This window comes from Uloborus diversus, chromosome 7 (assembly GCF_026930045.1).
Source record: "Uloborus diversus isolate 005 chromosome 7, Udiv.v.3.1, whole genome shotgun sequence".
Lineage (NCBI taxonomy): Eukaryota > Metazoa > Arthropoda > Arachnida > Araneae > Uloboridae > Uloborus > Uloborus diversus.
The window spans coordinates 104,962,490-104,979,990 of NC_072737.1; the positions used below are offsets into that span (position 1 = coordinate 104,962,490).

Consider the following 17,501-nt stretch of genomic DNA (forward strand, 5'->3'; position numbering starts at 1 on the left):
GTATCGAGATTTTAATTTTTTTGGCGCATTCGGCCTCAGTTTCGAGTTTTTGATACCAATCGATGTCCGAATTTAAAACTACAGTAAACTCCCCATTATCGGCTGTCGGATTATCCGCAGGTTATTTCACATTTTTTTTAAAACTTATGATTGTGTTATTGTTCTATTTTAGGTTTAACAGAAATTTTTATATGCAATTTTAGTAAATGCAATGCTGCAATGTTTTTAGTCATAAATTAAATGTATCGATGAGTGTTATTAATATTTTGTTACTTCGTATCATTTTTTACCTATTATTCGAATTATCCGTGGTTTTTTGCTCATTCGCCTGTATTCAGTTTACTAAGCGGAGAGTTATGTACAGAGTGGTCCAAATGTATGCTTACTCCCCCTCCCCCTTTTTGTCAACATTATAATTATGGGTGAATGCTTGTTATGCACAGTTACCTTGAAGTCTTAAGAGTCATAAACATCGGTAGAGCACAATCCATGTCGTAACACAGTTGAATACTGCGCCATTTTCTGGCACATGTTTTGCAGCTAAATATCAAAGAAATCCTGAAACTCTCGCAAAACATCTGTGAGAAAACAAGATATAATTCCGCTGTGTTACGACACGGATAGTGTTTTACCGATGTTTAGGACTCTTTAAGGTAATCAGGGTTCGAAAATATCATGATATTTTCGAAAATATCCGATATTTTCAACTAGCACAAACTAAAGTCTTCAAAATACTAGACGCATCCTCAAATCATTCTTTAATTTCTTATATTATTACAATTACAATATGTCGACTTTTAATTATGGTTTCTTTCATTATTTATATCTAATATTTCATTTTACATTTCTATCAGTTTTAATGGAGTTCATTTCGCATTAGCTGTTTTACTCATTTTTCTTCTGTTAGCTACTTTTACAAAGTTACATGACTTAGAAATAAAAAAAAATGCTAATCCTTGCAGTAATAAGACATTTTCTTTTTTTCTGAGCAATGTTTAATATTTGATTCGACACTTTTAATCTGATTTAAAATTGTTGCATTACTAATAATTTCATGAAGATAAAATACAAGTAAAAAAAAGAATATTATATTACATTTTTATATTGAAGATGTATTAGTACATCATAAAAATATAGTACATAACTTTTTGGTTATTTTTAATAATAAATGAACAATATTGCTATAATTAATATACTTTTGAAATTGTAAGTACAATAGTTAGAAAAATAAACATCGAAAATATCAAAATATCATGATATTTTCGAGATAAATATCGAATATATATCGTGATATATATCATGATATATATCGGCAAACCCTGAAGGTAACTGTGGCTTTTTAGGACTTTTCAGCTGTGTTACGACATGGATGATGTTTTAATGATGTTTATGACTCTTTAAGGTTACTGTGACTCTTTAAAAGGCGTTTTAGCTCTGTTACGACGTGGATGGTGTTTTACCAATGTTTATGACTGTTTAAGGTAGTTGTGAGTCTTTAAAAGACTTTTCAACTGTGTTACGACATGGATGGTGTTTTCCCGATGTTTATGGCTCTTAAAAGTATTTGTGACACTCTAAGACTTGAAGGTAACTGTGTATAACAAAAACGCATCCATAACACAATGTTGAAAATATAAGGGTAGATGAGCACTTTCGGACTAAGAAAGATTAAATAAAAGTTTTCGACAATACTCAAAAAATCAAATTATCTAGAAAGACCGGAGATTAGTCAAGAGTTCCCTGAAAAGCCCGGAACGGTCCGGATGTGATCCCGGACCGCCCCGGCACTTGCCCGTTTGCCTCCTGCGAACAATGCACCGAGCGAAAAAGGAAACCCCGTGCGCAGACCAAGTTCGGATGCTAAAATAAAAATAAAAATGATATGCTCTTAGTCCAAAACCATTATATTTTTTAAATAAACTAATTTCAAGACTTTGCAGCTGAAAAAAGGGGAAATTAAAAGTAAAAAGAACCACTTCCACCCCTTCCTATCGTTCTGTGAGCATTGCAGCAGGTGTGTCGTGCATCGATCGGCGCTTGCGCAGGTGACATCCGTTTCAATAAGATCGTCTGCGCGAATTCGAACCGCTCAGAGTTGCGAAAAATTTGAGCACGTTTGGAGGTCGGCATTCTACTTCCCTGCTAAAACAGCTCTTTCGGTAAAGTTTCGAAAAGCGTGAGAATTCGAAATCGTTCAATTCGTCGGTGGGCTCCGAGCACTCTGTAATTTTTTTTACAGTAGATAGAAGTGAATAGAGTAGAAGTACGTCATGGAGGAAATGAGGAAACCTCGCAAATCCAACTCGTTCAATTTTATGCGTCAATTCAGGGACAAAAACACGCGCGAATTGAAGAATTTGACTGCTACTCAATTCATGGAAGTGTGGAGTCACTATGACAAGGATGGTAAGTCCATTTTTTCCCCCACTTTGATTCAAATTTTCGTCATTAGATTTGTTACTTTAAATAAAATGGTTGAAAATTTAAGCAAAAATCAAATTCTTCAAGTTAAGGGAGTATGTATCATTGAATCTATAGAAACAACAGGGGCAAGGGTGCCTACTTGGGGGGGGGGGGGGTCATAGCGCAGACTGCGCCATTGAAATTTTTAGGGGAGGAGTGTTTTGAAAGGTAATTTTTTTATTTTTAGGGGGGTCTCTATGATATTTGGGGGGGGGGGGGGTGCGCCTTTGCTCTTAGGGGGGCATCCCTGAACAAGACTATGTATAACCAGGGCCGCAGAGAGCCAAGGCGGGCCCCTTGTCAGTTGTGTCGCCGGGCTCCTCCCGCCTCCTAAAAAAGAAAAAAGAACGAAAAAAAGAGGGGGAGGAGAGAAAAAGAAAAAAATAGGAAAAAAGAAGAAAAAAGGGGACGAAGAAAAAAAGGGGGGGGGGGAGGAAAAGATACAAATGTGCTTACTAGAGAACAATTAATTCTTTTTTAAGTGCCACAACAGTAAATACCAAAAGAGCAAATTTTACTAAATTTTTAAGTTTTCTCTTATTCGGAGCCCCCTCCCTTCTTTTCTTTCTTTTTGCTTCCCTCTTCTTTCTTTTTTTTTGCGTAAGTGTCGCCGCTCCCCCCCCCCCCCCCGCCAAGGCACGGGCCCTTAGTTTCCGACTAGGCTGACACGACCTCTCGTCGGCCCTGTGTATAATCTACATAAAAGGGGTTCTCAAAGTGGGTGCCGTGGCACCCGAGATGCCATGCCGTAGGGAAATCAAGTGTCCATAATATTAATATTTATGTATGTCAGAGATAAACTAGGGTGCCTTGAGAAAGTTCAAGTTCTTGAACAGGTTCCGCGAATCCGAAAAGTTCGGGAACCCATGCTATATAAAGTACTTAAAGGAGATACATATGATTTTTTTTCCGTAGAAGGGGATGTTTTAGGGATAAAATGAGAGGAACGCTGTGTAAATTGATTTTCATAGAAATCGTTTTTTATCGGTTTATTGATTTTGTTATTTATACTTGAATATATTGGTTGATGTATGTGACGATATTTTTTTTATAATCTTTTAAAATTATGTTCTAAAGGTTTTCACATGTTATGACAGTTTTATTTTCAGAAAAGATCAAAGATTTTTTAGAATTTTTTTAGGGAACTAATAAGTATCATAGTAATTTTTGCAGACAAATAAAGTGAATTGATTGAAATTTATAGGGTTAGCATAAATGTGTTTTAATAATGTAATAAACAAAGTTTAAAAAAAATGAGAAACCATTTCTCAGTGATGTTACGTAAAAAGTATATTTATTTCTATGCATTTATTTTTGCACATTCATAGCTTAATAACAATGTCTCCAAGAAATAACACAACCCAGTGTCTAAATCTGTTTGGTATTTTCCCTGAAAAGTGCATAAATGCAGTAACTTGACGTAAAACAACGAAACGGAATTTTTGCAGCTACATTTTAAGCATGAGTCGTACAAAAGTCAACGCGGTTTAGTCTTGAAAAATATCGAGAAATTTAATGCTTTCTAACCCATCCCCACTTTCAGAAATTCAGGTTTTAAAACTTTATCAGACAAAAACATAAGGATTGCCTACTGCACTTTTATACTTTAATAACTAAAAGGAATATTATTTATTCCATAAAATTCCAAATCTAGAAAAAAAAAATGCAAACGAAAAGAGAGAACTAAACCCCGTTTGCTTCTGAGCGAGTCAAAAACTTTTGTTGATTAAATATTAATTTCCCAATCAAAGTATTATAACTAAAACTGCTTACTGATTTTTAAAAAAATGTGTGTTGTGTATTTATTAATAGTTTTAGATACACTTGGAAGCGCAGAGAAGAGAAATTTCAGTTATCTTAGTTTCCTTGATCTTTCTTTCTTAAAAGGCGTGTAGTTACTTGTTTTTAGCTAGTTAGTTTAGCCTTCATCTTCGGGTTGCTCTTCACTTTTTTAATCCAAAAATTCTGTCCACAGCAGTTGCGTAAATAAATTTGACGACGATATTAAAATTTTTTTAGTCAGTATGTAAATCTTTATATAAATATCTAATGAACCAATATCTGTGTCTGTATGTCTTTATAATTATCCATATATATATATATATATATATATATATATATATATATATATATATATATATATATATATATATATATATATATATATATATATATATATATCGCAAAATGTATCATCTATACTTATCTATGTACCTTTATGCTTTTTTAATCTAACCTCCAAATCTGCCAATCCTGTTCCCAAAAGAAACAAAAATCAGACAAAGAACTGGGCGTTTAATTTATTTAATTAAAAAAGAAAAAGAAAGGAAGAAGGAATAAACCTGTCTCTGTGTTCCCCGTGGTATGTAAGAAAGAAAGAAAAAAAAAACGTGTGCAAATAATGCGCTTAATTTACAACAGACGTATCAAAACGTCCGAAAAATGTTTGGAAAGAAGAAAGAAATTTTTTTTTTGCTTTTTTTTTTGGTTATGCATAGTACTTCAGATGCATTACTTATAACACACACATTGACACTTATATATCGTCAGAAGTATTTTTTCCTTACTAAGGTTTTTTGAATATTCATTTTAAAGAACAACGCATTAAAACTGAAATATTTTCAAACATTTACAGTCTTTTTTAAGTACAGAATTAAAATGTTATGATTGAAAATAAAATCCTCCTTAAGTTCAGATTAGGCATATGCAGTACTTACTTCTCCCTTGTGATTTACTCTTAAGTTAATCAAAAAGTATATTTAAATATTTTTCAATTTATTACTTTTTCTTTTAAATTTAATTACTCGTAATTTATTATGTAAAAAATAAAATAAGAAAAATTCTCCTAATTCACTTGAGGTTTGGCCAACTATTTCATTAGATTAGTATAAAAAGGCAGCAATAACGAATTGGAGATAAGATTCACTTGAAAGTTTTGCTAAATCTATATGAGTTAGAGAATCAAACCTCATGAATCTGAGAATTCAACTTTTAATGTTAAAAAACAAATTTCAAGTTGAAGTTCAGCTCCTTTACATGTAGCATAGTTAATGGAAATTTCATCAATTCTATACCTCAGACCCAAATTAAGGTAAGTCACACATTCGCTACTTTACAGGAGAGCTGGAAAACGTTAACCTGGTGCCTTGCGAACTTTTAACACTAGTAAATTATTGCAAAGGATTTAAAAAAAAAAAGAGTTACTTTCACATGACTCGATGCGGAGTAAAATTCTACATAAATGCACTAATAAACGGATAATGGCCAATTTTGGACGTAAGTAAGTCAGACTACAGTTAATACTTAAGTTACAATCACAGCTCAGCCATGAATTCCTTCAACAATAAGTAAATATGCAATTTTACTGAAATCGAGTAGCTAAAATGTCAATTGCAATACTAGTTCATTGCCATCTATTACTTTACGAATAGAGTAGTTTCCAAAATTTTAGAAGTATTTTTTTCTGAAAGAGCATGTGTAAAAACGTAGGATCTGACCATTTTTTAAATAATTTGCTTAAGTTTAACAGTTTAAAAAAAAAACTTAAATCGTTGCGCTTTCATTGTTTATATTTCTGCCGATGACATCACAAATGATGAAATGCCATTTAGTGTTGCCATTCACAGAGCAAAATATTTAATGTCATCTTTACTCACGTGTATTGGCAACGATATGTTTGATAACAAGCGTAGAGCGCAATGTTTAATTCGCTTCTTGATTATAATAACGTGGAAACGCTGTAGAATGATGCGCCAAAATGCATCATTTGTGATGTCATCAAAACCACTCCTTGTTTGAAAAATTGGACATTTAAAAAAAAAATAAATAAAAAATAACTGTTGGGAAAATGAAAGTATTTTCTGGGCCCAAGTAATTATTTCTGCTTATTCTATCAATTTCAGTGACTAAAAGTAGTACTTTTGACTGAAGGAAACAACCTCATTCGTACACATGCACATTCAAATGCAAGAAATATAGCAGCAGTTAGTTACAAAGAGTTGAATACAGTGCTACTTGTGTAATTGATTTCATCATGCTTTTAATGGTTTCTATCATGTATTCTGTTACAAAAACCAATCAGTATTTTAAAATCAATTACGCTGTTTTTGGTGAAGTTTTACTATTTTCTCCCCCGTTTAGCAACAGTCACTACTCTAATGTTAATATTTTTACCCAATAAGTTTTAAATGAAGGTTCCTTTAGGGTCTTTATTTAGACTTCAGGTCTCTTTTCCCTATATGTATTAACCAAAAATCAGTTGGGAGCCTTGGACTAGGGTTATTTAAATTCCAAAATGCTTCAATTTTGATGTTCAAGATTAATTTTTATCAATTTATCATTTGAATAAAAATAATTAATGAAAGAATGAGTAGCAGAATGTAATTTGTGTGAAGCAGAGAATGATTTATTGCAAATATAACTATTTCACGTTTGATTACCACATTGATAAGAAATAAAGGTTGCCATTGTTAAAGCAAGGTCGGATCCAGCTTCTGGATTTGATAGGGACTCATTTCTGAAAGGGGAGGTTATAAGTGTTATTCTTGAGATAAAAAGGGTTTCGGGGTAAAATTTTCGAAATAAAAGCCCACAAAAAAATTTTTTTAGACTCTCTTTGGTCATTTAAAGGGAGGGGGGGGGGGGTCCCCAAGACAGTGGCGGATCTAGTCTATCATTTTGGGAGGGGCCATTCGAATTTTTTCAAACTTTCTTTGGATATTTGCTCTAATTGTCAATTCTCAAACAGATCCAGATCATTGATTTTTCCGAAAAACCACCGCCCCTACCCATATTCAAGTTTTAATACCAAGTTTGCATTTAAAAATAACACTAGAAATAGGGGGAATTTATAAAATTAAATATAAGATTAGTACCGAAAAATTCTTCATGTATAATTTATTGTTTTGAAGAAATGGATATCAATTTTTAGTTATCTTTGGGGACATTTGTGGAGGAGCATGGGAATAAGGGGCACTCCTCCAGAAAAGTTTCGAAATTGAAGTCATAAAACACAAATTTAGGCTGTCTTTGATTTCGTAAGCAATTGGTGTGCTCAGAGGACAGCAGCATCCATAGATTGCTCTAGTGCCCTAAGATCGTCCATCGTTTGCGTCAAGAAATGATGTAAACGATGAGGCAAAATTTTAGAAATAAAATACTTTTGTTTCAAGAAGAGGAATGTAATATCTCTCACATTTAAAACTTATAGTTTCTATAAAAGTAACACTCATGTGTTATTTTTTAAAATCTTCCGCATAAATATTTTCTTTCTTTTTTTTTAAATTCCTACATTCACTAGGTTTTGGGAGGGGTCATGGCCGCCATGGTCCACCTCTGTTTCCGCCCCTGCCCCCAGAAAGGGGAAACCTTCCCCTTGGAATCCCTCTCTCTGGATCCGCGCTTGCGTTAAAGAATAACGTTTGACTATAGATCGGCGTTTTGCAGAAATTTAATGTCACTCAAATGCAGCTGTTTGTCTTTTTTTTTCTCTGAAAATTTGTGTATGATAAATGATAGATTTGAATTACTTGATAGTGGTTCACGATAAAAAATACGATACCGGAAAAGTGATATATTTTCTTATTAAGAATGAAGTAACATTTCTGAGACTCAGTGTAGGTAACGACCGTATGCTCAAAGAATATTATATATATCTTTCGATCACTTTTATCATTCTTTTTATTTTTTATCTTGAATAAAGGTATTGTGTTCCATAAGGTTACTTGCGTTTGACATTCTTATTATTTTTCTGAGACAAAAGTATTGCCTCAGGTTATAATGTTTTATCATTATTATTCATTCTTTGACTTAAAGGTATTGTTTATCCTAAGATTACTAACTTTGATATTTGTAACACTGTGTACCATAGGGCTACTTTATCATTCTCATCATTTTTCTCAGACTTAAAGTATTGCATATCTTAAGGTTGCAGACTTTTATTATTTTGATAATTTTTCGCAGAATTAAGGTATTCTACACCTCAAAATTACTTTTATCATTCTTATTTTTTCTCAGATTTAAAGGTATTGTTTATCTTTAGGTTACTGAGTTTTTTGTTCTTATTGTTTTTCTCAGAACAGATTGCAAAAATAATTTGCGCAGTCGGATCTCCATACATTCAGGGCGATTTTTATTATTTGTCGAGATTCTTCCCCGATCGTTTTCGGCCAGCAGGATGGATATAATCGCATCCAGTTCACCAATCCGATATCAAATTCGTAACGTCTCCCGGTATAAAACAGTACCGAAGTTAAATCCAGGCGTGCGAGAATCAGACTGATAGTCTTGCAATAGACTCAATCGACCGGCTGTTGTGGTGATAGTGAAGATTTCGATCATGAGAAATAATGCTTTTGTATTTCTGGTCGAAAACATTTGGTTTTTAGGTGAGCTCAGAGATAGCCTCAGAGATTTTCAGCGTTGCTAGCATTTTTTTGTGGGTGCTGAAAGTAGTTTTTATGAAATCTTGTTCATTTTGAATGACGTTCGTGAAACTGTAGTTAGGAGTACAGTAAAAAAAAAAAAATAAGAAAAAGACTGCACTCCCTATAAAATCTCTCGACAACTGAGATTCTGTAAAATTTTCTAGTAGCCGATAAAACTTCTTAACGTTACTTTAGAATGCAGCAACGTTACTTTAGAAAAACTCTATCGTCTACCAGAAAATGTTATGAAATCGCAGTTTAAGAGATTGTTCAGTAGATAGTTAAAAAGAGTTGCTTTTTTTTCTACTCTACAAGAACGCCCAACAGCATTTTACATCATTTATAATTTGGTTAAAAACAGAGATAAAAGGAATTAATTTATCGATAGTTTTTCAGTAACACTCATTAATCATTATTAGATTAAGCAAACCACTAAACCAGGGATTGTTGGATAAATTTATGTCATGGCTTATTTTTACTCTTGAGAGAAGAAATAAAAAATTTCCACACAAAAAAATATGGAGATATTGCGTTTATGCTCTCCAATAGTTGGAAGACATTATGGGCATTGGTTTGAAGCATTCTTAATCGATATATTTCTTTTTTTCTTGCCCGTTAATACGGTACTTAATTTCAAGAAGTTTTTTTTTTTTTGTCGTTTGATAATACTCCCGCCTTGACATTTATTTCTTTTCCGATAATTGACTTTAATTCTTAAAAAAAGAAAGGATTGGAGAAACTACATCACTAATGTTCAAAGAAATCTTCGAATTTTTATTCTTAGGCATATTTTTACTGTGTACACTTGGGAACTAGTACATAAAAAATTGCAATATTGTACTTTTTATTTCTTAGATAATTCCCGTTATCTCAAAGAATCTATTCTTTTAAAATGTCTTAGGGAGCTGTCCATCAATAATGTCTCACCCTTTTTAACATGTTTAACCCCATTTTGTCACAAAATATCTCACTTCATCTCACCCTCTTCCCCTTGTTACACGTCACGCTATATTACGTGAAAATATTGTTGTAAAATTTTTTAAATTTTCATAATATGTAATGTCATATTTCTTGCTACCCCTACTCCCACTTGTCACAAACTGTCACAACCTCCACTCTGAGAATATTTTTGGAAGACCAATAGAGAATTTTATGTTTTAAAAGATAGTTATCTGAAGTTGAGTCAGATTTTAAGATAAACGGTTGACGGATGATGGTGAAATGGTTTATTTAACTAGGTTTCAAATTTTATTAATCCGTAACCATGTCACAACTGCGAGGGGCCCCTAAGACCACAGGGGATACAAAAATGTCCATTATGAATATTGTAAAAATTCCTGTGATTTTCAGAGAGGCCGCCAAAAATGCATTGCGACTGGCCCCTGTAAATCCGCTGATATTCCATAAGGGTTTTCAAAAATCCAAAATCATACGAAAAACAGAAACATCCATTAAGTATGCTATAGATTTTTTTAATGAAATTTCTTGTGTTTTTTCAACCCTTTTAGTCAGCTATTTTGAATTTTTCCTAGTCGTTTTACCTTTTAACCTGTAGGAAACTTCAATCAAAATATCACTTGCGAATTTTTACGCAGCAAATATTATGAATTACGCGAACAGAAATTAAAAACATTTTCTAATATTTTTACGTTTTGTTGAAACTCCTTTCTAGTCAAAAAATCTTAATAATGAAAAGAATGATTTCTTGATGATGTTTTGAATTATCCTTTCAATGATGTTCGGGAAAAAACACTGTTTAAGGTAAAAAATTCTGGTAATTGGTGAAAAGCAAGTAATGACCAAACTGAAAATTTCCGTGAGTGATGAAAAAAAAGCCTCAATTACTGAAGATACCACATCAAATGACTGATTGAAAAATTACAGCGACTAATTGAAAAGTTGTAATTGACGAACTGGGTAATTCTTATGCCTGTTTGCCTAAAATCCCACTGGCTAACGAGAAAAACGTTATGACCATGCATGAAATCTCAATCTCTGAGAAGAAAATAAAATGGAATAAGTGGAAAATACCACATAACTGATGAAAAATTACGAAAAAGAGTAAAATCTTAAACCAGGGGTTCCCAAAGTGGCTGTCGTGGCACCAAAGGGTGCCAAGAAGTGTGCAAGATATGAAATTTTTTTGTTAATTATATTAGAAGCTTTGTGTATACTCATAGAACTCTCACTTTGTTTCAGAAATTTTGCTCCGATTAAAAAAAAAAAAAAACTGAGGATAATAAAGCTAAAATAATAAAGGTAATAATGAAGCTAAAATTCTCGAGCAGATATTCATCGAAAGCGTCCGATGAAGCATTCAACTGATGGTTAACACAACCACTGACCCCATAGCTGGTCATGTGATCAACCGATCGGGAGCGACCAAAAGCGCTATGCGAACAAACCTTGGAATTAATGAAAAAAGAATCACTAAACATTTAAATAAATTTTGAAAAAGGCTAACCATTTTTAATATGTTAACAGATTATCGCATTATCAGAGAAAATTATTCTACGTTAAATTTATTTGCCATTTAATAATCAACTCCATCTCTTTGTGGCAAATGATCTTTTGACGAGCTGATAAAATTCGATATTGAAGTTTGACGGCAGCCATGATTGGTGGAATAAATTAGTATGCCTCTTGGAATGTCGGTAGTACCAATACGACGTTGCTGGATACCCCAACATTCCACGAAATGGTAATTGCTTATGGGTCATTTGTTTGAAAAGCTGTAGAGTTAAGGTAATGATATAATTTATCGATTACGTAATATCTTCATTTGTGCTTTTGGAGATTTATTGGATGCTTAGAAATTCTTACACGTGGATGCATTGAGAGTAGCTTTAAGAGATTGCCTGAAATGACCTTTTGGTATTGAAATGATTGAGTAATCCACTATTATATTAAAATCTGTTCGCGTCCGTCCGTCTGTCTGAAGATCGATCTTCTCGAGAACCGCTGCGAATCGAGAGTCAAACGAGGTACCGATGAATTCGAAATTTTCCAAAGAAAAGGAATAGGATCAGTCTTGTATTTGTGTGACGTTAATTAGCGGAGATATTTTTTAAAACGTTTGTTAACATAACGTTATTCAGGAATTTTTATTTCTTTCCTGTTGCCTGCATATGGGTGAGCACGTAAAATTCCAATAATTGTTTAAAAAAGTTTTTATTTGGCTGCTGTCCAAATCTCAAAACAACGTTTCCATCTAGAATTTCATTTTAAATTAGTTTAAAATTGGTTGCTCTATTCGGACATAGCCTTCTAATCGCCTCGATCTAAATTTATTCATCACTTGTGTTAGAGAACTGTAGTCACGATTTTTTGACTTATTCTTTCATTTGTGTAATATTTATAATGTTTCCAACCTTTAATCACGCCGTGAGCTTTTGGGTCTTCTTTTTTTTTTTCTATAAGATCCTTAATTATTTGATTGACTGCTATGATATTTTAATTCCATCCAATTTACTGTCACAAATATGACTCTGAGGGAGCCATTTATGGTTTAAAAATATTTTTACCAAATTTACTTATGTTGATCATATTTGTCTTTTAAAATTTTACAAACATTTAACATTCACTATCTCGATTTTTATGTTTTCAACATGTCATTTTATAATTTTAATATTACAATATTTTAAATGCATAGTTCGTTTCATTTGCTATTTTTATGTTATTTGCCACTGTGATTGGATTTTTTCTGCGGTGTGCAATACTTTTTAAATGAATAAAAAAATAAAAAATGCATCGTTCCTCTATATTGAAAACCTTAAAAAGTGCTTTTTTAAAGAACAAAAAAGGAGCGGGAAACAACTGCAGTTTCCGATTTTCCCCGCAAAAGCTTGCAAATATGTAAACATGATGATTATCCATTAACCACTCTCTCTCTCTCTCTCTCTCTCTCTCTCTCTCTCTCTCTCTCTCTATATATATATATATATATATATATATATATATATATATATATATATATATATATATATATATATATATATATATATATATATATATATATATATATATATATACATAACATATATACATTGCTGTTTATGTATAAATAAATACATTAATAATTTAATATACAATTGATGTACCATACATGACTAGGGTGCAACACGAAAATTTTTAATCTTAAAACGGTGCCACGACTTGTAAACGTTTGGGAACCCTGTCTTAAGCAGTGAATGAAACATTCCTAATGACCAAATGAATGAAATATGAAATCCCAAATAAATAATGAGAAAACTTTCCACTCATAAAAAAATGCTTTAGTTGGGGGAAACGCGGGGGAAAGACGTCCTCCGAAATATTCGGTTTGCTATTGCAAGAATAATACAGATTGAAAAACTGACTTAGTAATCTAAACTGGCTTTTTTGACCTTACACAATCAGTCACCGATGACATATATCAAAGAGAGGTATTTTTGGCCAAATATTTTTCCAACTATAGCTCTTGTCACAGAAAAAAGTAACATATTTTTGAATGTAGGATATGAATAAACAAAAAACTCCAATAACTGATGGTATAACTCTAATCATTAAACGAAAAATTCTATTAACTGACGCAACTTTTTAATGACTAAGCAAGAAAATCTGATGATTGCTGAGGAAAACGTAACAGTTGTGTTTTAAATCTCAAATAACCAGGTAAAACCATTACTTGATAAGAAGAAAAATATCAAATGACTGAGTAACGACTAATTGAAAAGCTTAAATGCCCTAAATCCTCAATGGCAAAGAAAACTACCTTACACGAAAAGAGCTGGAGTAGGTTACAATTTAATTACTTCTCCCTACAGCCTACGCTGAACACCATTATTGTAAAATACGAGCCTGTAAAGCATACATGAATATTTAAGGTTTCACTTTATTCAAGGGATTGATTATTTTTATGTGAATATTTTTTATGCAAAACAAAACACGCATGAAGAAGAAAGGTCTAGAGCAACAGAACTAGCCAAGGGAAAACAATAAATTTAATTTAGTTTTCTCTTTTAAAAAAATCAAAAGCTTTTTTTAAAAAAATGAATCCGCTTAAGATTTACACTTTCTATCTGAGAAATTCCGATACCTTCTTATTCATTCCAAATTCACGTATTTCTCAGAAACATTAAACTTTCGAAAAATTTTCATCTTCTTTTTTTCATTTTTTCCGAAAAGCTATTTTTGTTCTACCGCCCAAAAGAGAATCATACTAACGCAACCAGAGCTTGGAAACAAAGAAGAACGTTCGATTTCGGAAAGATGCATGTTCCATACATATGTACAGCGCAGAAGATGGATCCGTTTCACTCCCGTGGATAAGTTAAAGCGCTTCTTTTTTACAAGTCTAAAAAAGAAAACTGCCCAGAATCAACGAATGTAAAGAAACTTTGATTTCTAAAAGTGCAGATATAGAGGCTTTGGAGAAAAGTGTAAAGTTTTCCCTGAAAGACGTTACAATATATTCCGCATGTTTGGTTGCTTTTGGGCATTGCGTATTTGTTTTTCTTGTCTGTTTGTTTGTAAAAAAACAAAAAAGAATCTTAGGGCTATGTTTAAATTTCTATTTTTAAAATAATACTTCACATTTTAAAGTCAAATCAAAGTGCTTATTATTTTTTCATAGAATTTCTTTGCTTACATTTTGAGGTATTTTTGATCGTTTTAACGTTATCTTCATTAAACAACGCCTTTTGATTATAAAATTGCTCAACCAGAACCTGGACAACCAAAGAGTCGCGCGCTTTTTTCGCTGAAAAATATTTTTTCTAAATGGATAAAAAAAACGTCAAAAGTTACTACCATTTTTTTTGTGACTCTCCATAGGCTACTACTCAGAATTCTTAGTCTGCGGCTTTGATTGCAGTACACTTATATCTTGGGTTACGTTCGTATAGCGGTACCGGTCGACCGGTGACTAACCAGAGCGTTCTAATAGAGCTATCGGTTAACTGGTTGTTTCCGAAGTCGTTCTAGTTGCTTCAACAGAAGATCTACCTGTTGACAGCAATTTAAGCTGGTTGATTGAACCACGTTACATTTTTGGCCAGATAATAAGTATTTTACAAATGTTTTATAATATGTCTACGCCATCGCGTTAGTCGTCTGCGCAAAAAACCGCGTATTCATCGAAAGCGTCCGATGAAGCATTCAACTGATGGTTAACACAACCACTGACCCCATAGCTGGTCATGTGATCAACCGATCGGGAGCGACCAAAAGCGCTATGCGAACAAACCTTGGAATTAATGAAAAAAGAATCACTAAACATTTAAATAAATTTTGAAAAAGGCTAACCATTTTTAATATGTTAACAGATTATCGCATTATCAGAGAAAATTATTCTACGTTAAATTTATTTGCCATTTAATAATCAACTCCATCTCTTTGTGGCAAATGATCTTTTGACGAGCTGATAAAATTCGATATTGAAGTTTGACGGCAGCCATGATTGGTGGAATAAATTAGTCTGCCTCTTGGAATGTCGGTAGTACCAATACGACGTTGCTGGATACCCCAACATTCCACGAAATGGTAATTGCTTATGGGTCATTTGTTTGAAAAGCTGTAGAGTTAAGGTAATGATATAATTTATCGATTACGTAATATCTTCATTTGTGCTTTTGGAGATTTATTGGATGCTTAGAAATTCTTACACGTGGATGCATTGAGAGTAGCTTTAAGAGATTGCCTGAAATGACCTTTTGGTATTGAAATGATTGAGTAATCCACTATTATATTAAAATCTGTTCGCGTCCGTCCGTCTGTCTGAAGATCGATCTTCTCGAGAACCGCTGCGAATCGAGAGTCAAACGAGGTACCGATGAATTCGAAATTTTCCAAAGAAAAGGAATAGGATCAGTCTTGTATTTGTGTGACGTTAATTAGCGGAGATATTTTTTAAAACGTTTGTTAACATAACGTTATTCAGGAATTTTTATTTCTTTCCTGTTGCCTGCATATGGGTGAGCATGTAAAATTCCAATAATTGTTTTAAAAAGTTTTTTTTTTTGGCTGCTGTCCAAATCTCAAAACAACGTTTCCATCTAGAATTTCATTTTAAATTAGTTTAAAATTGGTTGCTCTATTCGGACATAGCCTTTATTCTATCGTCTGCCCTTTTTTTTTATTTTTTACATTCAACGTTCTTAACTCTTTTCAGCATATGAAAGTTATTTCTTTTGCTACGTTTATTGATTGTAGTGTAAGTTTATCATTCACCGGCCTCATATTTTGGTACACTTAGGATGTGCGACTAATTATGTTTATTTTGCTGAATTTTTTCCCATCACATGGGTGAGTTTTCGACTCTCTTTTTCTTTCCTGTTTCTATTTTTGAAATACAGTTCGTATCGCTAAAAGAACATGTTAAATTAAGATTGTTTGGATTTCTTTAAGTGAAACAGAGTTGAACAAAACAGATTGTTTTTTAGGATTTTAACTAAAGCTAAATTGGGATCTGATGACTTGGTATTAAATTAATGCTTATTGGTATTTATTTAGTCTTGGTGCTTTCGTTTCACATAATCAACCAAAAAGTGTGTGTCATTTTATGCAAAAAGCTGATTGTAATTGTACATAAATATTTCAGATATAGTCTATCAGATGTAATTCATTTTAACGTGAGCACAGATTATAGTTGATAATGCATATATTTTCATCTTTTGTGCTAATTGAAAATACTCATAACTTCTACCATTGATAACTATGATTAACGTTTAAGATATTTTTGCCAAAAATATGCTATACTGGTGTTTTTCAAACCTTGCATTACGCGTATTTATTTACTCCTTAGCACGTTAGAATCTGATGTCAGAGTAATACAAAAACATCAATTGGACATTTCTTTCATTTTTTTTAAGTAGCCCGTGCATCGCTGGGCGCGCAGCTAGTTGGTAGTTGTTATTCATTGATATTATTACTTTATAAGTTCCTTAATTATGCTCACAGATTACTTTTCTTGTATAACACAATGCTTAGTTCACGGAATTTCGTCATACATTTTGTTCAATTCGTTTAAATAAGACATTTTTACACAATACTTTTTTTCATTATATTATGATGGTTGTTGTAGCCATTTTACTACGGTTATATTAAAAAATCAGTTTAATAGAAACACAATATTTTATTGAGGCCGCCATGACTCTATGTTAGAAGCTTCGCTTCTCAATTCGGAGGTTGTGGGTTCGATTTCCAAATGTGTCCTGGGTGTTATTTCCTCTCTTTGTGCTGTAAACCTTACTGTTGTAGTTTTTTCTATAAATGAATAAAGAAATTTAGCCTCTCGAAGCTAATGGCACCCAATCTTTCCATGGTGTTTATTCACCGTGTTGTTTTCATCATCAACAACAATATTTTATTAGACGGTTACACTTATACGTAAGAGGGATTTACAACCTTGTGTCGTTTTTGACCACAAAGTAATCACTACTCTTCTTATTCATTGCCATTCTGCTTTCACACTTTTTTTTTTACAAATCTCACTTGCAGATTCCTTCAAAAAGAAAAACTGTATCCGTCCTTGCACATTATAATAATTAATCTCTATTAATCTATACTATCTGGATTCAAGTCCGCAATCAAAAATTAAAGTAGCTATTTCATTTTGCTAAAAACCTGCGAGAG

At 32.6% G+C, this 17,501-nt stretch overlaps 1 protein-coding gene across 1 annotated transcript in view; it reads left to right on the plus strand.

The window, feature by feature from the left end:
• Window positions 1–2,099: 2,099 nt before the first annotated feature.
• The window catches only part of LOC129226430 (calbindin-32-like), a 282,098-nt gene continuing 266,696 nt past the window's right edge, over window positions 2,100–17,501 (plus strand). The window contains exon 1 of the mRNA XM_054861032.1: window positions 2,100–2,406. Within this exon, the coding sequence (XP_054717007.1) occupies window positions 2,271–2,406 (136 nt within the window). The 5' untranslated portion in view covers window positions 2,100–2,270. The remainder of the gene's footprint in view (window positions 2,407–17,501) is intronic.